Below are 24441 nucleotides of genomic sequence, written 5' to 3' on the forward strand. Positions count from 1 at the left end.
TTCTTTAGGATTTTCAAAACACCTTCTCTCAAATCGCCTTTACTGACAGGTTGCAGTTCGGAAGTAACAGCAGACTCAAAATTGTTGAATTCAGATTCAGTTAGAATTTGTGACATCAGCTGTGTAACTTCCGGCAACGACATGTCGTAAAGATGAATTTTACTGAACAATGCTATCCTAAACTCAGAAAAATTTATTTGCACTGATGGCAAACTTTCAGCAATTCTCTCAATATCTTTCGGACGTAAAGATGTTTTGACTGCTTGTGGCTGCAATATGGGGGTTGCAAATGGAACTGTATCAACACCTTTTCCCTGAGGCTTTTGTCTAGCTACGCACACTTCAACTGCATTTACATCTGCATTGACATTGTCTTCTATACTATCAAAAGACTGTAAATCAGGATAGCTTTCATCTGACTGTTGGTCTTCTAAATCACATTTGGTTGAGGCTTTGTTATGGCCCACCTTTGTCTTGAGACAGGACATGTGAGTCTGCAATTGTTTGTTCTGATCGTTTAACGTAGCAATACAACGAGCTTGTTCTTGTGCAATGGATAAGCTAAATTCTCGGTGACAACAGATGATGCCTTTCAGATTTTTCTTCCTGATACATGCACTCAACACTTTCTTGCAATCTTCAATTGACCACACTTTCTCTGGATCAATGCCAAATTTCTTGGTTAAATTCAATCTGACTGGCTTAGTCACGATGGAGTCCATGTGCTCTGATAACAAAGACTTGAATTCACTATCTGTCCAAAAAGGTGTAATCTGTCTAGTACTTTTCCTAAACATTTTGTGAATTTTTGTTACCACAAACAAACACTAAAAAAACTTCTCTACTGTCTTGCAAACAGAGGGTACAATCTTATTAGCACAAGAGGCTAAATCTAATTCTAAAGCTAATTCTCTAGCTTACAGATAGGTCTTCTCTAGCAAGAGCATACACACAATATTAACATGTAACTGTTAATCTTCCCTGTCAACAACAGAGGATCAATTTCATCTCTAAAAGAAAACTTTTTAGAGGCTTATCTTTAGTTAACCAAACTCTACAGCTGTTTAACTACTTCTCTGAACGGCGCAGAGGAAAACATTTGTACTGGTCTGCATTGGTTCTTTTAATGGAGTGAAACTCACAGAGTCTTTCATTTGTAGAGAAAGATTCCGTCTGGAAAAATTCAGTCTTTGAGATCTTTTTGGAGCTTGAAGTTTTCAATCTGGATTCAGAAGATTCAGCCTGGAACTCAGTCCGCTTGGTTGAGATCTTTGAGCTTGAAGTTTCAAGATGCAGTCTGGGACTCAGTCACCTTTGTTGAGATCTCAGCTGACTTAAAGCTGACTTCTGATCAGTAAATTGATGCCATCATGTTCACCTTGAATGCCCAATACAGTGTAATTCACCTTAGTTTTTCATGTGATGTTATGTAAGGAAGTAAGATCAGCAGATCTTAAACATATTCTTAAATTTGAATACCTGGGTGTGTATCTATACAGCTGCAATTCATACTAGCCCTGTATGAATTGATATAATTATTTTATAAAAGGTATTTTAGTTTTACAATATAACTGTATAAAAAAGTGCAACAAATATATCTAGGAATCTAAAAAATTATATTTGAATAATAACGGTCCACAAAATTCACGGTTTGGTTCGATAAGATACACTGGTGTCATGGTTCAGTACGTTTTCAATACAGCAAAAAGAAATGCCAGAGAAATTTCCTTGATTTACATTTTTTATTAAAACTAACATCATAAAGTATGATCATTTTTTACTTTGAGCAATGATGGAGCTATACTTGAACTTATAAAACATAAACAGCTCCTTGTAAAAAAATGAAATGTAATATTGTAGTAGTTATAAGCAAAGGTTTATTTTATTTCAGATTAACATTTGAGGGCAGCAATTTTATTCATAATGTCAAAATAAAACCAAAGTAACGTTACTTGAAAGCACAATGTTCCTGGTTTCCACGTCAGTGCTGTTTGATCCGTTATTAACGGAGAATGTGAATGCTTTTCACTAGATCTCGCAGCGATGTTATTACTTCTGTGGCGAATTCAAATTTCTTTACTTCTGTGGCTTTCTTTACTGGATCTCTTAGCGCTGTGTAGCAACAGTGTAGCTTGATCTAGATTGCCTCGCGCTGCAATGTTCCAAACTGTCTAATGGTCCGTGAAGCACAAAATAACGAGTAGCACAGTTTTGTTCCGTTTTCATTACGTTTGCCATTTGATGTTGGGCGCCAGCGTCTCTTAACGTTACATAATGCGCTTGCCGCGCGACTACATTTGAAAATATGCGTTTTCATTTCTTCTTCGCTGCTCTAAACAGTGGTTGCTTGTGGCAACATAGGAAGTTGTGCTGTTGCCACAAGCAACCACTGTTTAGAGCAGCGAAGAAGAATTGGTCTCTGATTTGCTGCGTTAAGCAAAGCTAGCATGCATAATTAGGTATTGTTTAATAAAATGGTATCGGATCGGTACATGGGTAGATGTACTCGCCGATACCGATGCCAGAATTTTTATTGGTATCGGCAGCATTTCCGATACTAGTATCGGAATCGGAACAACCCTACCTATCACTGACTGCTTCTATAGCAACCGGAGCTTGTAACAGCAGCTGCAGTAATGTGACGACTTTAATAATCAGGGATTGTAAAAATTAAATACAGATTAATCCTTGCAATTAAAGTTACAGAAGTTATTCAGTCAAGAGCAGTGAGTAACTTTATTATTATTACTGAGTAGAGTGACAAAATTACCATTATAACCATTAGATGGCAGCAGAGCAGCTCGTTGGCTCACTTTCCTTGGCTCACAGGTTTTGTTTTCCACCAGTAATCTCCACTAAATCAAGGAATATTTTCTGTTAACTCCATTAATTGTGCTTACACGCATACACACACAGATATTTGAAACAAATGATAGGTAAGAAAATGCTTACTCCAGGTTTCCTTTATAACACCATTTTAAGGTTTCACTGTAATCATAGTGTGTTATAGTTGGAAAAACTCAGCGCAGTAAAAATGAAGTGGTAAACTTTGAGAAAATTATTTGTAATGTTATTATTAGGCTAAAATGTGGCTTCAGCTAGGTATCTGCTGACATTCAAAACTTTCTTTTTCCGTTCCGTTCTTATTTGTATTTTATTTTTTATCTTATTTGCTGAAAACAAAGAATAATAACGATCCTGTGATGAGGTCTTGGTGATGATTTGCTCGTTCAACAAGACATTTTCCTCCAAAATTTCTTCATACATGTCCAGCAGTAATCCTTTTCGGGTCTTCTTCTCTGGCGGATCCACCTTCATGCACTGCCAGATGCAGCATATGTGCAAAACATGGAACTTGGAACTCCAGAACTCTGACACTCTTTACAAAAACATGCGAGTTGACGCCTACGCATAATCAAGACTCTTTGTATCTGCAAGGCATATCGGCATAATTTTTCCTTATCGGGCTAATAATTTCTTTATACGCCATTATCGGCTGATTCTGATGTTGTGCCGATATTTTTCAATTCAATTACATTTATTTGTATAGCACTTTTCACAATACATATTGTTTCAAAGCAGCTTTACAGAAAGTGCATTTCAGAAATGTACATAGAAAAATAAAGTTAGTTAATCATGTATTAATTTAGGGCATAGTCATCTCTTCACAGGCGTCGAGTCGTCTCCACGGGTGTTGGGGCATCTGAAGTCTCCATGAGAGGCTGGATACAAACTGGAGCTGACGAACTCTATTTACCTCGGGTCCCGAGATAACAACAGAAAAGCAGATGGGAAATAATTAGCATAGCTGCTGTTCATAATATTAATGCATTTGATCAGATTTAACTGTAGTATAAAAGGTAAGTATTATGTGAATGCTTGGCTAAAGAGATGCGTCTTTAAAGGGCATGTTGCAGGTTACAGTACCCAGTGAGCCAATGTATAGAAAAATAATGTAGGAACTAGATTTAAATATAAACATATACTTATAAAACGCTATTTAGGCATCTGGAGTCGTTTTTGTGAGGAAAATTTTACTTCCGCATTTGAAAACCGCCGAACCAGAAGTGACGTCACATGAGGTAGAGCGGTCAAAGTAAACAATGGATCGCAATGACAGCTCGGAAAGCTGGGGGAATTGTAGCCTAAATATTTACTCGTATGATATATATAATTCATATTTAATTGATATATATGATGATATCCTATAATTATGAGCCTGATATGAAGCCAAGTGAGCAGGACAGGCCAGGTTTAGACAGAACAACGGTGAGTTGTGGTGTGAGGAGAACAGGGCGAGAGAACAGTGTTAGCTTTAGCCGACGATATGTAGCCTATAACACTATGATCAGATCACAATTGTACTAGGGCTGGGTACCGAGTTCGATACTTTTAGGTACCGACCGAATTGCCTCGATACTATCGAGTATCGAAAAAATGACATGTTGTTCGGTTCCAGATTTCGATACCTAAGGAGTTAACTCGTCAACGTCAGTGCTCAAACAAATACATATGAAATGCACAACGACACACATAAAGCTGCTCACGCACATACACGCAAACTCTACACACACGAGACGCGCGGAACTCTTTGCGCACATACTCATATGAGAGGCGCGCGAGCACACACACACAAACTCGCGCACATACTCAATGAGACGCGAGCACACACACAAACTCTCCGCGCACATATTAATATGAGACGCGAGCACACACACATAATACCTTAAAGATGGGGAAAAGTCGATCAAAAGTGTGGGTACATTTCTCCAGGCTCTGCCAACAGCGCGCGATGCAGTATTTGGGGTAAAATAATTGCTGCATGAGTCATGACCGGTACCGCTACAGATATGATGAAGACCTTGACAGTGCACGGAGTAAACATAAGAGCAGAAAGTTGCTCCGTCTTTGACTGGTAAATGAAGAGATACCTTGTTGATCACTCTGACAGTGTTAATATTGCAATAAATAATAACCTACTGAATGTAGCCTACACTGCCGTTCAAAAATGTGTTGGTTAGTCAGAATTTTTTTTTCCAGTAAGGATGCATTAAAGTGATCAAAGGTGACATTAAAACGTGTAGCCTAATGTTACTAAATATTTCGTTTTTAAATAAATGCTGTTCTTTTGACATTTCTATTCATCAAAGAATCATGAAAAAATTGATCATAGTTTCCAAAATATTAAGCAGCAAACTGTTTTCATATTTCTGAAGGATCATGTGACACTGAAGTAATGATTTTGAAAATTCAGCTTTGACATCACAGGAATAAATTACATTTTGAAATATATTCAAATAAGATTTTAAATTGTAATACTACTGTATTTCACAATATTACAAGTTTTACTGTATTTAAAAAAAAATCAGCTTTGGTGAGCATGAGTTCTTTATAAAACATTTTTTGTTCCTTTGTGCTTTTTTTGTTCCTTTGTGCACTGGCTAAGGAGCATGAGTCAAACTGAAAAAATAAAACCAAAGTTTTTCTGAGGTAATGTGTTATGTAATCTTGTTAAAAAGGATTTAATAAAATTGGTATCGAAAAAAGTATCGTTAGGAACCGGTATCGAAACTGAGGTATCGAAATTGGAACCGGATCGAAAGATTTTGAACGATACCCAGCCCTAAATTGTACAGATTATTATCATGTATCAGGCAATAGCAAAGCTAGTATTTAGACCCTTACCTGCATGTGTTGTGTGTGTCAGCCATTAGGAGACAGTTTCCAGAGGAAGAGGGACTTAATAAAGGCTTTGAATTAACCTATTTGGTGACGATGAATAAAAAAATGATCACAATCACAACTGTCTTACTGTATAAAAACTTTATATCTAGAAACAGCCAACACAAACATTAAAGTCGGTTTGTACAGATTGAAAATGAATTATAGAACATAATATTTATAAAAATTAAATAATATTTATAATAATAAAAAGTGTCGGCTGCAGACTAATAGCAAACACATAAATGCATTATATTACAAGTTTATGTAGGATATGTTAATGAATTAAACTAAGACAAGGCACATTTTGTAAAACAGATGTACAATAAGTGATCTGACGGATCCGTGACCGTCATGTTTCCTGCCGGAACCACATGCTGACGACGGGCCGTCACCGGGCGACCCGATGAATGAGCCGGGACAGTGTGCACATATCGCCGGGATTATAATCATTCGGTCTATAGTGAACGCTACACACTACCGCGTTTTTCAAAGCAGAAGCAGAAGTGAAGTCCCGTCTCTTACCCGGCACAAAACGCACACTGGCACGGAAGATCGCACCGTCTTTTTTCTTATTCGGAAAGCTGTGGACTCGATGTCCTGACAGGCCATAATTCACAATCATTTACCACGACGATGATTAATTGAAATACAATAAGCACCGAAAACACAGTGAATCATGACCGCTCCAACTGAACACCAACCTATCTCTGCACTGAGCGCGAACGCAGAGCCAAACGACTACCTCATGTGACGTCATATGACGCGATGGTGAAAAAAAGCGCTTTTTCAGCACGGTCAAGAAAACGGTCACGTTTTCTATTGAATTTGCGCCCTTATGTCTTGCAAAACAATTTTTAATCCTGCATTTACTTTTCATATGGTATTTTCATATAAGGTTATATTAATAAAAAAATAAAAATAAAAAAACCTGCACCATGGGCTTTAATCTAGTTTTAAACTGGGACAATGAGTCTGAGCCTCGAACAATATCAGGAAGACTATTCCAGAGTTTAGGAGCTAAATGTGAAAACGCCCTCCCTCCTTTAGTGGACTTAGATATCCTAGGAATGACCAGAAGCCTCGAATTTAGTGATCTTAAAGAGCGCGATGGATTGTAGGGCGATAGAAGATCCGTTGAATACACTGGAGCTAAACCATTTAGGGCTTTATAGGTCAGTAGCAATACTTTGTAATTGATACGGAACTTAATAGGTAACCAATGTAGAGATGATATAATTGGTGTTATATGATTATATTTTCTTGACCTAGTAAGAACTCTAGCAGCTGCATTTTGGACTAACTGTAGCTTGTTTATTGAGGATGCAGGACAACCAGCTAATAAAGCATTACAGTAATCTAGTCTCGAGGTCATGAATGCATGAACTAACTTTTCTGCATCAGGAACAGATAGCATGTTACGTAGCTTAGCAATGTTTCTAAGGTGGAAAAAGGCTGTTCTTGTAACATGAAATATGATTTTCGAGTTGCGGTCTAGTATAACACCCAGGTCTTTTACTTTTGTGGATAAAGTAACAGGACATGCTTCTAAATTAAAGTTGTATTGCAAGAGTTTTTGTGGGCAGTTTTTTGGACCAATAAGTAATACCTCCGTTTTATCTGAATTTAATAGCAGAAAATTACACGTCATCCAGTATTTTTTATCTTTGACACTGTCAATTTAGATAATTTAGTGTTTTCATCTGGTCGTGATGAAATATATAATTGAGTGTCATCAGCATAACAGTGGAAACTAATTCCATGTTTCCTTATAATATTACCAAATGGCAGCATATATATTGAAAATAGCAGGGGGCCTAACACAGATCCTTGCGGCACTCCATAGTTTACTGACGTTATCTTTGATTTTTCCCCATTTAAACAGACAAAATGGTAGCGGTCTGATAGGTACGATCTAAACCAGTTTAATGCCTGTCCCTGAACACCAGTGTAATTTTGTAGTCGATCTTAGAGTATTTTGTGATCTATAGTGTCGAAACGCAGCGCTAAGATCGAGTAAAACTAGTATTGAGATACAGCCTTGGTCAGAGGCTGGAAGTAAATAATTTGTAATTTTAACAAGCGCAGTTTCTGTGCTATGATGCAGCCTGAATCCTGACTGAAATTTTTCATAGATATAATTTTCTTGCAAGAAAGAGCACAATTGAACGGACACAACTTTTTCTAGTATTTTAGACATAAATGGAAGATTTGAAATGGGTCTGTAATTTGCTAGGTTATTATGATCTAATTGTGGTTTCTTAATGAGAGGTTTTATAACTGCCAACTTGAATATTCTTGAAACATGACCTAAAGTTAAAGCCGAGTTAATAATATTGAGAAGAGGCTCTTCCACTACAGGTAACACTTCTTTCAATAGTTTAGTGGGTATTGGATCTAATAAACATGTTGTTGGTTTAGATGCAATGATAAGTTTATTTAGCTCTTCCTGTCCTATAGTTGTAAAGCGCTGTAATTGTTCTTGAGGGGCGTTAATTGAGGCTGAATCATAAGACACCATTAAAGATTGTACATTTACAATTGTGTTTCTGATGCTTTCTATTTTCTCTGTGAAGAAATTCATAAAATCATTACTACTAAACTGTAACGGAATATTTTGCTCAGGTGATGTCTGTTTATTTGTTAGTCTAGCCACAGTGTTAAATAAAAACCTTGGATTATTTTGGTTATTTTCTATTTGTTTGCGGAGATGCTCAGCCCTGCCTGCTTTTAGGGCCTTTTTATAATGTGACATACTGTCTTTTCACGCGATTCTAAAGACCTCTAAATTAGTTTGTTTCCATTTACGCTCTAAATTACGGGTTTCTCTCTTGATAACATGCATAGCACTGTTGTACCACGGTGCTTTACTTTTTTCTCTAACCTTTTTTAATCTAATTGGTGCAACAATGTCTAATGCACTAGAGAAAATGGTGCTCATAGTGCTAGTCATTTCCTCTAGTTCATCTGTTTGTTTGGGTTCACTGAGCAGCTGAGATAGATCAGGTAAGCTATTTGAGAATCTATCTATAGTGGTTGGAAGGATTGTTCTGCCTGGTCGATAGCGTGGCGCAACATGACAAATTTCAGCAGTACCTAGTATGTAACCTTACCATGTAATGGTCAGTGACATCATCACTTTGCGGTATAATATCTATATCGGTTGGATTGGTTCCATGTGATATAAGTAAATCTAGTGTATGATTAAGACGATGAGATTTGATAAATCTGTAAACGCAGCCCCTAACGCATCATTTGTGTTATCTACGTGTATGTTAAAATCTCCAACAAAACTATCTGAGAGAAAGTCTGCAAACTCTTTTAGGAAATCAGCATAAGGCCCAGGCGGTCTATATACAGTAGCCAAGGCTAGAGATAATAGGGATTTATTTCTTACATCTAAGAGCGTAATATTTAGCACAAGTACTTCAAACGAATTAAACCTGTGACCTGTTTTCTGAGTAACATTAAGAATATCTCTATAGATTGTTGCAAGACCACCGCCACGACCAATCAGACGGGGCTTATGCTTATAACAGTATCCTGGTGGAGTAGACTCATTAAGACCGAAATAATCATTTGGTTTAAGCCAGGTTTCAGTAAGGCAAAGTACATCTAAACTATTATCTGTGACCATTTCATTTACAATAACCGCCTTAGGTGTGAGCGATTTTCTGGTTTAATCACAATTAGATTTTTCCTAGATCCTACAGTAGATTTAATGTTTGACCTCACTAAACGAGGAATAGACACAGTTTCTATATAATGTTCTAAATTGGTACTTATATCAATTAAGTTGGGACAGCAAAGACTGTGATTTGGACTTTGACTTACTAGTCATATGGTGTGTAACGTCTTGGAGATGTTGTCCGACAGAAGAGCCACTCCGATTCTGCTGGGGTGAAGGCCATCAGCACGGAAGAGCCTAGGTCGCTCTCAGAACAGATTCCAATTATTTGCAAAGAGCAGTTTCTGTTCATTACACCATGAAATTAGCCATTCATTTAGAGCAAATAATCTACTGAACCTTTCATGTCCTATTCGGTACGTGGGAAGCGGTCCAGACACGATGATTGTTGTTTCAGGCGATGTGCTGCGTACCATCTCGATCAGGCTCCTGTAGTCCTTCTTCAGAACCTCCGTCTGCCGCAACCTGATGTCGTTCGTTCCTGTGTGCAGCACGACAGCTCCGACACGCTCGTCACTGTTTAGGATCCCGGGAACCTGCGCAGCGACATCGAGAACACGAGCACCAGGAAAGCAGTGAGTGCGCACCTTACCTTTACCTGAGGTAGCGTGGACATGCCGGACGATGGAACTGCTGATGATCACAGTGTCGCGTTCCGTCTCGCGTAGAGGGGAGAAGCGGTTCCGGGTGGAGATCTCTAGGCCGGGAGGGGCGGAGAGGTCATTGCTCTGGTCCTGTCGCGCGTCTTTCGCTGTGGAATCACCCAGGGTCCATGGTGTTGTGTCGGTGCCGGAGTGAATGAAACCAGGGATGATTGCGTCCTGGGTGCTCGGGTCCTGTGCAGAGAAACACACGGAGTAGACGAGGTCGGAGTCAAAAGGTTACTAACCACTGACTTGTGAGCATCGGCGCGTGATGTTTCAAGCGCTGATCGCCGATCTCGCAGCTTGGCTTGTCTCTCTAGTAGGTCGCGGATCTGCTTGTCCACCGACTCCAACTCCAACTGCACAGAATGCAGCTCGAACGTGTCCTTACCTGCACTCAAAGGACACGTTAGACACACATCCGATATATTCGCCATTATAGCAGATGTGCTATAATGGCGAATTATAGCTTTCAGTGATACGGGTGTAAATAAGACGATCAATAGGCGAGACCACGCGTGCAACGCATGCGCAGTTCCTAATATTGTACATCCCTAGTTGACAGACAGGTAAGACATCCTATCGTAGCCCTAGTATCAAAGTCCTACGTCTTCCATAGACAATATAAATACATTTAGAGCACTTAACTAAGTGATTGCTATCAGGATATGAAGAGACTTTCAACCAGCATAACACATTGTTTTTATTTAAGCAAATCACCTACCCTGCCTTTAAGCCCTCCAGTGCTCCAACTTGAGCTTATTTCTTGACCCTGCAACTTTTTTAAGGTGGAAGAAGGCTGTTCTACAAACGTTAGAAATCAGAGGACAAATTTCTGTGAACACAACATTTGGGTTCTTAACTGTAGAAAACCACATAACAGTAAATCAAAATCTAGAATATTTTGTGCTGAGGTTTTTGATCCAATAACTGATTCTGTTTTGCCAGAATTTCATTTGTCAGGTTGTATATAACGGTATATAACTCTAATGATGTCGCTCAGAGGAAACATGCAAGGAGAAAAGCAGAGGACCTAATACATAGTCATGTGGGACACCAATACTTGTGTTTTAATGAGCTATCTCTTCATTTACAGAAGCTAAGTTGTAGTGTTTGGATAGAGTATATAAGTAACGTTGCACCTATGTATAAGTAGATTGTCTGCTTAATATCTGCTAACCCTTTATTTTGATGGTCCCTCAAACATTTGACTGACTATAAGTAATTTTGTAAGTACATGTCAAGTTATTGTAACCATATTAATAGTCAGGGTTAGTAAACCTGTAGGTGTATCTTTACCTATAGTCAACAGAATGTGTAAAAAGAGGCCATCAAAATGTAACCGTTTTTTAAAGGGTTTGATAACTGCCAGTTTTAACGTTTTTGGACAAGTCCTAAACAAAGCAAATATTTGACAATATTGACGAGGAGCAGAGAAAGGATTCTTTCAGTTTCTTAGCAGTTATGGGATCTAATATGCATGTTTTTGGTTTTGATGCTTTTTTGTTGGTTTTGATGCCTTACGTGTCTAAATGTTTGTTGCTTTGTGCCATTAAACGGAGGTTAACTTTTATTTCTCTTTTTCGCTTAGACCTGATGCCACTGAAAGAGGAGTGTGAAGACCTGAATGAAATAGAAGAGAAGGATCCGTACCAGAAACATCATGCTTTACCTCGAGAACAATCATTTAGTTGCTCACAGACTGACAAGACTTCCTCGCAAAAAACAGCTCTGAAGACAGTAACTGGAAGTTATTTCACATGCTTTCAGTGTGGAAAGAGTTTTGCACAAAAAGGAAACCTTAAGAAACATATGAGAATTCACAGTGGAGAGAAGCCTTATACCTGCAGACTGTGTGGAAAGAGTTTCACGGCAGCACTAAACCTTAAGTATCACATGAACAGTCATAGTGGAGAAAAGCCATTCAGATGTGATCAGTGTGGAAAGAGATTCACGCGTAAAGTACACTTTAAAAACCACATGAAGATTCACTCGAGAGAGAACTGTTTTGTATGTCATCAGTGTGCAAAGAGTTTCCCTGAAAAAGGAAACCTTAAAATCCACATGAGACTTCACACTGGAGAGCAGCCTTACACATGTACTCAGTGCGGAAAGAGTTTCACATATAAAAAATCCCTTGATGCCCACATGAGAAGTCACACTGGAGAGAACCCTTTCACCTGCCAACTGTGTGGAAAGAGCTTCACTCAAAAAGGAAACCTTAAAATCCACATGGAAATACACACTGGCGAGAGCTCTTACACCTGCCAACAGTGTGGAAAGAGCTTCACTCAAAAAGGAACCCTTAATAGGCACATGAGAGTTCACACTGGAGAGAGCTCTTTCACTTGCCAACAATGTGGAAAGAGCTTCACTCAAAAAGGAAACCTTAATATCCACATGAGACTTCACACTGGAGCGAGCTCTTACACCTGCCAACAGTGTGGAAAGAGTTTCACTCAAAAAGGAAACCTTAAAATCCACATGGGAATACACACCGGAGAAAGCTCTTTTACCTGCCAACAGTGTGGAAAGAGCTTCACTCAAAAAGGAAACCTCAAACTCCACATGAGACTTCACACTGGAGAGAAGCTTTACACATGCCCTCAGTGTGGAAAGAGTTTCACATATAAAAAATCCCTTGATTCCCACATGAGAAATCACACTGGAGAGAAGCCTTTCACCTGCCAACTGTGTGGAAAGAGCTTCTCTCAAAAATGTAACCTTAAGATCCACATGGGAATTCACACTGGAGAGAGCTCTTACACCTGCCATCAGTGTGGAAAGAGTTTCACTCAAAAAGGAACCCTTAACAGGCACTTGGGTATTCACACAGGAGAGAGCTCTTTCACTTGCCAAAAGTGTGGAAAGAGTTTCAATCAAAAAGGAAACCTTAAAACACATGAGAATTCACACTGTAGAGAAGTGTTATACCTGCATAATTCTCCTGTTATCAACGTAAAGCTCCTTTGAAACCATGTGTATTGTATAAAGTGCTATATAAATAAAGGTGAGTTGACTGTGTGGAAAGTTTCACTGCAGAACTAAAACTTGTGTATCAAATGAACAGTCACTGATGAAAAGCCGTTAAGTGTAACTTTGCCAGTTTTCAGCCCGCTTTGTATTGTTACAATATTGGTAGTACTTGTAAATAAAAATGTTTTACCCATTCGCCGTATTACCTGAACTGAGAAATTCACATTTATTTGTCAACAAAAGTCTGGGCTTTTGTGAAAACTATAGATTATACTTCCACATTCTTTTATCCCCCACCCATGGACAGTCGAATCAACAGAAGGTGATTGACAGCACAATACAATTTTCAGTGATAAACCTACCCTTAAATAACTGTTCTATGTCTACAACGCGCTGGATGCTTCACTGGGAACCTAAAGTCACTCACTTACACTATACATTTACTCTTTGAATTCTTGCACCCGGGAACAAAAAAGTTAACACAATCATGACTAAGCATTTGCTATTTGACTCTGTTAAGCGCATCCATAGCAGACTGGTGGGAGTTGCCTTGGGTGACAACATGCTCATTGCATTATAGGTATTGAAGTTTTCATACCTATTTGGTATGTTTTCTCTAGTCAGGTAGCAATTATTTAAACATTTTTGCCTTTCTACTGTATAGGCAGATGTAGTGGAAAACGTATTTCTTAGCATTTATTTTTGTTTTGTACTATATAGCCTACGATTTGTGTCTCTGTATGGAGTCTTATGTGGAAATTTACTGGCAGGCTCTGATAAGAAGTTACAACAACTTGTTTTTGTGTCTGTGGACACAGCTGCACATCCTTGAAACTATCTTTTGCAGGAGCTAGACTTGACTGCTAGGAACAGAATTGAGATTTTGAACACTTTGAGTACTTTACCATTTCTAAATATGGTAATGTGTGTGCGTATATAAAAACACCCCGCACTAGGCGAGGTTGTCTTTTCACGGTAGAAAACTGTGTGAATGGCCTTCTTGCAAGAATAAAACTCAAGAAAGACACTGTTTGGTCTACCAGATTTATTGCATACTCACCACAAATAACTGAATATAAATATTTCCAGAGGTTTAAGAAGTACTCAAAAATGTTACTGAAGTGAAAGTACAAGTACTGAGGGAAAATTTTACTCAAAAGTAAAAGTGGCCAGAATCGTACTCGAGTAAAAGTAAAAAATTCCGACATTAAAATTGTACTTGAGTATTAAAGAAGTAAAAGTAACAGCAAGAATGAAAACTAGAGATTCTTGTTTAAGCTTTTAATCTCTAAAAACATGAAGTGAATGAACCACATACAAGGTTTTATCCTGCTTTAGAACTGTTTGTATTTAATTGTATTTAATTTATCAAACTATGAAAATAAGACTACTATTTAATGCCAGTATGCAACATGCTGCTCAAAGTTGTAAAACCTCGGATTTAACTTGAGCAGAAGCTGATTTTCAAAATTGTGAGTGTCAAGCCTAGCTCTGTTGGGGCTGAAAAGCAATCCTGCAGTGCTGAAAAGCCTCTCACAGGCAGCTGATGCAGGAAGAGGTGTATTAGTCTTGATAGAGAGGCTGCAAATAGCAGGGAACGTGAGCAGAGACTCCCTGGTGTCTGAAACACAGGCCAGATATCCATCCAACTCTGCTGGCCTCATGTGTTGTTGGTTTCAAAGAAGCGAAAAAATCTTCATCATCAGATGAACTGTTGGCCAATCCCTTATTGTGGTCCAAAGGCTCCAGATGCAGTCTGATGTAGTCCATGCCTACAAGCAGAGTGAGCAGACACAGAGAAAGGTTTGGTTGAGGGGCTTCTGAGAACAAATTTTATGGGTTTTGTCATTAACCACATTTACGTGCAGTCATCTACATCTAAATGTCTAAAATCATGCAAATCCCTTATGTTAGCATAAATTCTAACAGCATTTCCAAGCCACATATGAGAGTTTTTTTTCAAGAAACACTGAGGGATAACTACAACCTGCTGCATGAATACTATACATGAATATTCATATTGAGATCACAGCCAAAGATCGGCTCATAATATTCCTAAAAAGTGCAAAAAAAAAAAATAATTGGTATGGCTCAAATGTTGCCCAGATTAGAATTCGTCAAGTGTATGTTGCTTGCATTAATTTACCTCGTTTTATGATGGTTTAATAATTTGTCCAAGGCTACGTCTATATTAATCCGGATACATTTGAAAACGACGTTTTCGTTTATAAAGGCTCTCCGTCCACACAAGCGTTTTCGGACGTTTCAGTGTGGATGAGAAACTTGAAAAATACCTGAAAATGCTAAATTCACCTTAATGCGTATGCGTAAAACCCCACAAAAGATCACTGATATGATTCAGAGGGAAATATAAATAATGAAGTTATCGCACAATTCTTCTGACAGGATCATTTTATTTTGTAAAATATCTCACCATTCACTGATGCGGTCCAGGTCGCACACAGTCACCATATGTTTGGTATAAAACGCAACTACTTTCATGTATTGCCGCAGGACAGCAAATGTAAGCAAAGTCTGTCCTCTTTGCAGGACTTAGAATAGTGTGCAATGTAGAATATTTTTAGCAACAGTGTGAAAGTGAATAGCACATAACAGGCACAACACTGGTATAAACATGAATATCTATTGGTACAATAGTCCAACCTGAGTCCTCACAGTGCCAGTCCTCTATGACCCCATTGAGACTGTCCTAGTCCACAGCAGCGGCCCCCAGGCCTTCAACCCCTGTCCCTCTGCACCAGGACCATCCTCACTACAGCCACCCACATCCAGCCAAAGACTGCAGCGCCCTGCCCAGCCTCCTCTGCAATCTCCGTCTCTGCGCCCTGCTCAGCTTCCTCTGCACTCTGCCCAGCTTCCTCTGCAGTCTCCTCAGCAGCGCCGTGCTCTGCCTCTTCTACACCCTCCTCTGCAGCACCCTGTTCACCCTCCTCTGCAGTCTCCTCCACAGCCTTCTGTCCTGCCAAGTGCTGCCTCTGCTCCTGCAACATCTACTGGGTCCAGTGTTGCAGACCAGGCTCCTGTAAGTAAGCTGCTCATTATTAGTTTCTATTTGCTTTTACACTCTGACATTTAACATGCTGTGTATTGTTATTGTAATGCTTCCCTGCAGGCTCCTGTTCTTGGACCCGATGGCATTGCAGGCTGGGATAAGGTGCAGGATCTGGCTGAGTACCTGGTGTCCCTCTGTCAGGCACTCTACCTGGACGAGCAGCAGGTCACAGAGGTCATCCGTCTGTGGACTGCTCTTCCTGATGGGGACAAGAGGAGGATCCACTATCAGCCCAGACACCAGCCCAAACTGACCCACGGACGCTTCAAGGCTCTGAAAAACACAGGAGTGACACCGGGTGTGGAAAGTGTGAAGAGGTGCCTGATCGGTCATCCTGGGGGGCCGGCTCAGTGGCCTAGCACCAGTCGCTTAGTCGAGGCCATGTGCATCAAACTGTGTGCACTGCACAAGTCCCCAACTAAGAAAGATGGAGTCCGTCTTCCTCGTTGGACTAAAGTGCTCAATGATTACCACCACATCCGAGACCTGGTGTTGAACTTCCAACACTCTGATGGAGGCCACGTCACTTCAGCTGTTTGTGCTGAATCAGAGGACTCTCACTCAGTGGTAAGCATGGTTTTACATTGACATTTGAAAGAAAGGGATAGCAGTTATTTATAATGAATACATTTTTTGATTGCAGGTTTAATCGAAGGGAGAACACCCAGGAAGTGACTGTCCTTACCCAGGGCCTTGCTGCAGAAGACCGCATCGCTGTGGCCAGCTCACAGCTTCCTGCTCCGCGGGAAAGGCTGGATGAGGCTCCCTCCACATCAGGGGCCCGGCACGAGTTTGTCCTTCCTCCTAACAGAGCGGGACAGGCTCCTAAGCTACGGCCGGGCAAACGACCTGCCAGTGCTACAATTGTGCGGCCCATTACCCCAGCAGCTCCTACTCCTCCCCCAGTTCCTGTGCCATTGCCCCAGTTAATTTTATTGAACCCTGTGCCCACGCTGATGGCAGCAGGTGCAGGTGGCCCTTCAGCTGCTCCTCTCCTGGCTCCAACTCCAGTGTTTCCTGACGTGCCAGAGGCTCGTGCTCCCACTGCCCCGGTGTCTGTGTCCCGCTTCACTCAGAGGAACAGGCGACGCAGGGCAGAAGAGGAGGCCAGTGGAGCCCACAAAAGGAAATATGTCCGTGAAGTGGTGTATAACAAATGCTCTAAGTGTGGCAAGCCTAAAACTAAGGAGTTCGGCCACAGCCGCTTCGGCAGTGCCACGTTTTGCCCCAGTGTCTCTGGTGGCAAATCTTTAGAGGAGTGGCTGGTAGAACAGCGCCAGCAGAAAAAACCTGGACAGCCACCTCCATAATAATAATAATCTTGTAAATACTAGACTGTAAATATGTAAACATGTAAATAAATCTTGATACTTACCTCAGCTGCAACTAATTGATGTCAAAATGTAAATACTCTTACCTTTACTCTTACCTAAAAATCTAAATACTCTTACTTGTTTACTCTTCATCATCTATGCCAGTAAAGATCGTTTGTAAATACCTGTAAATACATATCTATGTGTAAATACAATTAATGTTCTTTTTTTCCATCTTTCTATTATGTCTTGTTTCATTTATATTACAGAATGTTCTATTCTATTTCTACATTGTTAGTTGTTTATTGTTGTTTATTAATGTCTTGTACTTAGTTTTAGTAAATAAATACTGTTCACAGTTATACTGTTAACTGGACTGGAATGTGCAATCTGTACAGATTGTACATGGGCCCACCCACTCTTTCATAGTGTCCATATATATATTGTGTATGTACATATATTTATATGTGTGTGTGTGTGTGTGTGTGTGTACTTATTTCAATATTTGTGTGTATTCATTTTGATAAAACATTTTACATTTGAAGTGTAATTTCAATATTTGTGTGTATTCCTTTTAATAAAACATTTGAAGTGTCCTAAAATAAATCTGATAAATCATATCAATCAATCCCACACACAAAAAAACACATATTTAAAGAGACATTTTTACTTGTTTTATTAAACCATAAACATGTTATATGCTTTTTCAAAATAATAAACACAATTAATATCAATCAATATAATGATATGTCACATAGATAACCAAATGAAGGCGCAGGCACAGTTGATCACACACTATAGTCGCGCAGAACACCGGTTCGAGCCCAGGGTGACTTGTTTCACATGTAACTAAAACTCCTCCATAACGCACAGGAATATACCCCGAATATTGTTGTGTATACAACAATACAAATTTGTGCGCGTGTTCCCGTTTTCTGCGTCTTTTTCGCTCGCAGCGATCCGAGTTCAAATCTCGGTGGAACCTTTTATTGCGGTTAGGGAGTGAAAACACAGAGGTGATGCGCAACTGCTGATGTGGCAGTGAAATTGGCACTCTCAAACCGAGTCGGAATCGGGGAAACATGGGCTTAAAAAGCAAAGGCTTCACTTGCTCCTTGCTATCGTGCTTCTAGGCTTAATGACTTAACTCTCTGCTGCTCGGTGGGAAAAGGTGAGTCCCGCCAAGGTTCCATGGTGTAATGGTTAGCACTCTGGACTCTGAATCCAGCGATCCGAGTTCAAATCTCGGTGGGACCTGCTTTTGTCAGGAATGTGCGCAGGCCCTCGTCGGAAAAAAAACTTTTCGGCAGCAGTGAGCCTCAAAAATTCACCTAGGGAGTTACACCACATGGAGAATGCGGGCATCAATCCCACTACCTCTCGCATGCTAAGCGAGCGCTCTACCATTAGAGCTAATTCCCCTTGCCGATGGAGAGCTGGTGTCCATCGCTCTCAAAGACAAAGCCGAGCATGTGTGCAGGTGCTGCAGCGCGATTTCCAATGGCCACAAAGAAAAGAGACCGTATTTCCCCAGTGCTGGCAACTTTGCACTGGCTACCATTTGGTTGTCGATTTAATTGAAATATTGCACTTTAAGCCAAGCAGGCGCAAATGTCTGCAGCCAGGCAGCAGAAGGAAGGGCCTCCGTGTAGGCTCGTTAGTCTAGGGGTATGATTCTCGCTTAGGGTGCGAGAGGTCCCGGGTTCAAATCCCGGACAAGCCCGTTCTTAGGCTTTGCTTTTAATCTCCTCAGCCTGATTAGGGAAACCAGGATGTTTCTGAGAAATTGGGGACAAAAGCAGTCAGAGCAAGGCCGGTTAGCTCAGTTGGTTAGAGTGTGGTGCTAATAACGCCAAGGTCGTGGGTTCAATACCCGTATGGCCACTGTTTTTCTATCGGACCTTCAGCTCTGCTCGTCTCGTCGCGCTATTTCGGCCACCTTCGTACCTGGCCGAAATAGCTCAGTTGGGAGAGCGTTAGACTGAAGATCTAAAGGTCCCTGCTTAAATCCCGGGTTTCGGCAGAGGAGCCATGTCCGTGCCTTTTGGTCGAGGGGGTCCAGTGACCAAACTCCACCTCCTTTCTACTTGCTTCCACATAGCCTCATCGCTTTCTGCCTTTCAGACGGCGAGGTGCCTCAGGGTGTGTTGGTTCCATGGTGTAATGGTTAGCACTCTGGGCTTTGAATCCAGCGATCCGAGTTCAAATCTCGGTGGAACCTTTTATTGCGGTTAGGGAGTGAAAACAGAGGTGATGCGCAACTGCTGATGTGGCAGTGAAATTGGCACTCTCAAACCGAGTCGGAATCGGGGAAACATGGGTTTAAAAAGCAAATTCTTCACTTGCTCCTTGCTATCGTGCTTCTAGGCTGAATGACTTAACTCTCTGCTGCTCGGTGGGAAAAGGTGAGTCCCGCCAAGGTTCCATGGTGTAATGGTTAGCACTCTGGACTCTGAATCCAGCGATCCGAGTTCAAATCTCGGTGGGACCTGCTTTTGTCAGGAATGTGCGCAGGCCCTCGTCGGAAAAAAAACTTTTCGGCAGCAGTGAGCCTCAAAAGCTCACCTAGGGAGTTACACCACATGGAGAATGCGGGCATCGATCCCGCTACCTCTCGCTTGCGCCTGCTGCTTCCTACCGATTGAGCCAAAGTAAGCCCAAAGTAAGCCCACATGAGCCAATCGCGTTTCTCTGCTGTGGCTTACTTTTGACCAATCACGTTTCTCTCCTGTGGCTTACTTTTGACCAATCGCGTTTCTCTCCTGTGGTTTACTTTTGACCAATCGCGTTTCTCTCCTGTGGCTTACTTTTCACCAATCGTGTTTCTCTTCTGTGACGTACTTTTGACCAATCGGCGACCGCTACTATTGTCATCTTTGCAACAGGTAAGGCTATTCTTCATTACTGTATAATCGTTCATTATTTATTCATATACAGTATGTATTTTTGGAAAATTAAACATGCCAGTATAGCTAGCTAGCGTGTATAGCACAGGTTTACTTCAGCACCTGTGAACCTGTAACTTTTCCCATGATAAAATACAGAAAAGAAACATGCTACTGTTAAGTTAATTAGCCGGCCGCTAATTAAGCTATATCCCTCTTGAGACCAAAAAAAGTTTTGTTAATTTAGTTTTTTTTATTACATTGTTCAGAGCATAAGAACATTTTTTACAAAAATGTTTTTTTTTTTTTAAATAATGTTTTATTCATAAATATATGTTATACACACTAGGACTAATTTATTAAATATTATTTCATTTAAAAAGACATGAATAGGCAAAAACAATGGTATTTTTTGGTATTCATGGTATTAACTATGTTATAGTGTGTAAAATGGCCATAAGCGGGTTTTCCCATTTTATACAATGTATCTATGTATCTAATTTGCATATTAATTTATTCTTGGGGCAACATGTAATGAAAAAAGAAGTGTAATAATGGGTGTTAGTAGTAATTGTCAAGATTTTCATAATAATATCTATGATTTCATAGGAATATTGAAATATAATTTATTTCCCTACTGACTTGTGTCTCCTAAAATGCCTGATAAACATGACTTAAGTCTTGGTGTGTAGCTTGTTAAATTATCATTACACAGTTAACATATATGTATCTTTAAGATTGCAAGAGGTAATAGTCTCTCTCTGATTTGCATTTCAGAAAATGTACGCATACCCCATTTTTCGCCGCCAGTCGGCAACATCAAACCGCCTCCTCATGGCGCCATCGGTGGAGGCGAAGGGTCTTGAAAATGTGGTGTCTGGAAGGGCCAAATCAAAGGAGGAGGTGCTGGCAGAGGCAAGTCATTTTGTCTGCACAAACGGTGGAGATCCCAGTGACCAGTTTTTAGTACTGGCTCACTGCAAACTTCAGTTTGGGAAGTACCAGGGTCAGAATTTTAGATGGCTCCTGGAAAACTCTCTGGGGTACGCAGTATATTTGGTGCTCAGCATTTCCAGTGAGAAAGCGCAGACAACCCCCCTGTCAGAAAACAAACAACTGTTCCTACAGTACACTTCTTATATTAGAGAGATGGCAGAAGAAGTGGAGAAATATAAGAGGAAGCAGGAAATGCAAGCAGAAGCCCGGACAACTGGAGACCAGGGCTGCTTGATGGTGGAGTTTGGTGACTTTCAGGGCCGGTCCATGAAGGATGTTTTTGAGGACCAGAGCAAGGAGGCCGAAGCCCTCATCAGGTACCTGGTTAAGGCAGATGCCAGGCCCAACACCAACATGGCCATTTTCAAGGCGTATGTCCTGAAAAGACGGGCTTCTGAAATGGGGACCAGGGTACATCAGCCTGCACGTCCACCTGCAGCCTCCAGTACCTCTGCACCTCCACCTACAGCCATCCGAACTGGTGTACAGCAGACCGCCACTGTGAAAGCGCTGTTGGCGCGTGGCAAACATTTGTCACCTTCACAGCTGGCAAAAAAACTAATGTCACCAGTTAAACCCTGTGAGTAGGAGTGTGAATATAGAATTTTCCCTACAGCAGTTCTACATGTATTAATTTATCGTTATGGCAAACTTGTCCACTTGTTTCCAGATCCATTACTGCAGTCCACTTTACCTCCTCCGGCAGCAGAACCCCCAGCCAAGCATTTGGCCCGAAAGCAGCTATTCGCAACTGGTAAGTAAGCAACATCTTACATAATTTGTCTCTGTGTATTGATCACAGTAATAGTTTTAACATTTGTGCTCCAGGCACTTCCATTCCCACTGCTGAAGATGATGATGATGAGGAGCTGGTATTTGCTGCATCACAATGTGAAGCACAGCTAAATACAGGTGTGGCATATGACACAAATGCAAATATTATAAGAATGTTTTGTGGAAACCCACTGAGAATCATTATTTTTGAAAATAAATAAATAAACATTTTTAAATATATATTTTTTTACAACACAGAATTATGTGACATCATCAAGCGGGATGCATTCTTTGAGTGCAATTCTTCCAAACCTTAAGGATGTCCAAAGGTGTCAGTGTATTTATTTGTGTTTCCTAATTTTCCCGTTGCTAAGCAATCACTGGATAACTTTTTCACAAAGCTTGCTCTTCTCACTCACTCTTTAGCTCCGTGGGCTGTGGGCATCATTACTTTTTTTACTGAATTCCTCACGACTCATTTTCCTGTCTCCATTCCATCTAATCCTCATTCTCAAAGAGCTGTATTGATCCCATATTCCTTATATCAATAAAGTGTACACTGTGTTCTTTGCTTCTTAACACTAATACCATTTTCTTCACTGTTATTCCTCAATGTAATCATAATTATTATTAATAATTGTCCAAAATTACTCCTTCGCCGGCTGTTTGTGGGCTGCATTTATGGCGTATTACTATCAAATTAAACAGTCATCCTTATACTGTTTTTGTTACTGTTCACTCAGAGGCCTGTGCTGGTCCGTCTCCATCAGCGGAAACAGCACAGACACCACATCTTCCTCATCATCAGCCACCAGCTGAGCTTCCAGGTCACTGGAAAGATCATCTTCCACCTTTCCAGCATGAGTGGATCCGGAACACACTGTTTAAGGCCAACCTGCGAACCGGAAAGCCAGAAATAGTGTCCCAGCCGAAGCTTTGGTGGTATCCTCCTCAGCCCCCTTTGATAAACACCCAGCCACCCGCCTCACCTGACCTCTTCTTTTGTCGGCCCATTTTCTTATGGATGCCGCTAAAGATGTGGTTGTTTCCTCTTGTCTGCGTCCGCCCAGACTGTGGTAAGCACAGACTTACTGCGGCAGGACTTTATCGTACCGTGCGCAAGGTCTTGGACATCGATGGGTGGTATGACCTTGCCACTGAGTATCTGGAGTGCAAACGCTGCAAAAAAAAGTATCCAGCCTGGAACGAGGACAGCTTGGGACAGCTGGATATGGGCCACCGCAGTCAGTTTCCAGCTTTGCTGACATACAGGTAATTCATAATCACAACCATTAGGCGCTTTTATTTGTGTTATTTTTTCCAACCAAAGCATTTGCATGATTATACTGTTGTTTCCTTAGATACTCATGTGACAACCGGGTGGTGAGGATGATGAGGGAGAGGACACTGGGCAACAGTGTGACTCAGCTCTACAAGAAGCTGATGGAACAGCACAGTGAGGCATGGACACAGCGTGTCCTGCAGTACCTAACTGCCTGTGAACCATTCACAAGGTCCTCCCTTGTGCAGCCTCCTGTGTTTGCTGAGCCTCCCCTTTTACCTGCCCTACCTAAACCTAAGTGGCTGTTAGCTGTGTACGCCAGGGATGTTCTGGGGCGACTGGATGAGGTCAAGGCCAAAATTACATCCGTCTTTGGCTGTGTTCTCAAGATGGACTCCACAAAAAAGGTATCACAGCCCTGTTTATATCCAGAAATTGTCCAGATATGGATATGTGCGTGTACATAATGAACAGTTATGAGTTTTATTTTGTGATACTTTTTTTTTTTACCCTTCTATTTTCGCCAATAGGTCACAAAAAAACTTGCCGGTGCTGCTTCAGGAACAGCTGCCTAGTGCACAAATGTGGGTAATGAACACGGCCAAGTCCTTGTCTCTGTCCTAACAGCTGCCGAGGGACATGCACTGGACCCCATGGCAGCTGGCCTAATGAAACTCTACCGAGAGGCAGGAGAAGCATCCCCAAAAGTGATGTACGTGGACAGAGATTGCTGCAGTCAGCATGGCCAGTCTCAGGTTAAGGCCATGTTTTCGGAGTGGGATGAGCTTGAAGTGCGCCTTGACATCTGGCATTTCATGCGGCGATTTGCTGCAGGTGTCACGACAGAGGCTCATCCGCTCTACGGGATCTTCATGGCACGTCTGTCCATGTCCATATTCCAGTGGGATCCAGAGGATGTGGCTGCTCTTCGCCGTGCAAAGGAGGGTGAGCTGGCAGCAAAGAAGACTGGCTACATCTCAGAAAAGGCGGTCAGTGCTCGCATTAACCGGAGGGAGTTGGCACTGCACTGCCGGAGGAGGACCAGGGGGGAGGAGGAGACCACCATATTGATTGGGAAACTGATTGATC

At 41.1% G+C, this 24441-nt stretch overlaps 2 protein-coding genes across 6 annotated transcripts in view; both read left to right on the top strand.

The window, feature by feature from the left end:
* Positions 1-14040, top strand: part of LOC308690187 (uncharacterized protein) — a 31810-nt gene extending 17770 nt beyond the window's left edge. For all 5 annotated transcript variants that reach the window (XM_081364520.1, XM_081364521.1, XM_081364519.1 and 2 more), the window contains one exon: positions 11645-14040. In XM_081364520.1, the coding sequence (XP_081220646.1) occupies positions 11645-13026 (1382 nt within the window). In that variant the 3' untranslated portion in view covers positions 13027-14040. The remainder of the gene's footprint in view (positions 1-11644) is intronic.
* Positions 14041-16045: 2005 nt separating this feature from the next.
* Positions 16046-18013, top strand: LOC308689877 (uncharacterized protein). Its single transcript, XM_081363956.1, has 2 exons — positions 16046-16669; positions 16746-18013. Exons 1-2 carry the CDS (start codon positions 16614-16616, stop codon positions 17410-17412), a joined length of 723 nt encoding a protein of 240 aa, XP_081220082.1. The 5' UTR covers positions 16046-16613; the 3' UTR covers positions 17413-18013.
* Positions 18014-24441: the final 6428 nt, after the last annotated feature.

Source organism: Scardinius erythrophthalmus (genome assembly GCF_964197995.2).
Source record: "Scardinius erythrophthalmus genome assembly, chromosome: 4".
In the NCBI taxonomy this organism is placed as follows: Eukaryota; Metazoa; Chordata; class Actinopteri; order Cypriniformes; family Leuciscidae; genus Scardinius; species Scardinius erythrophthalmus.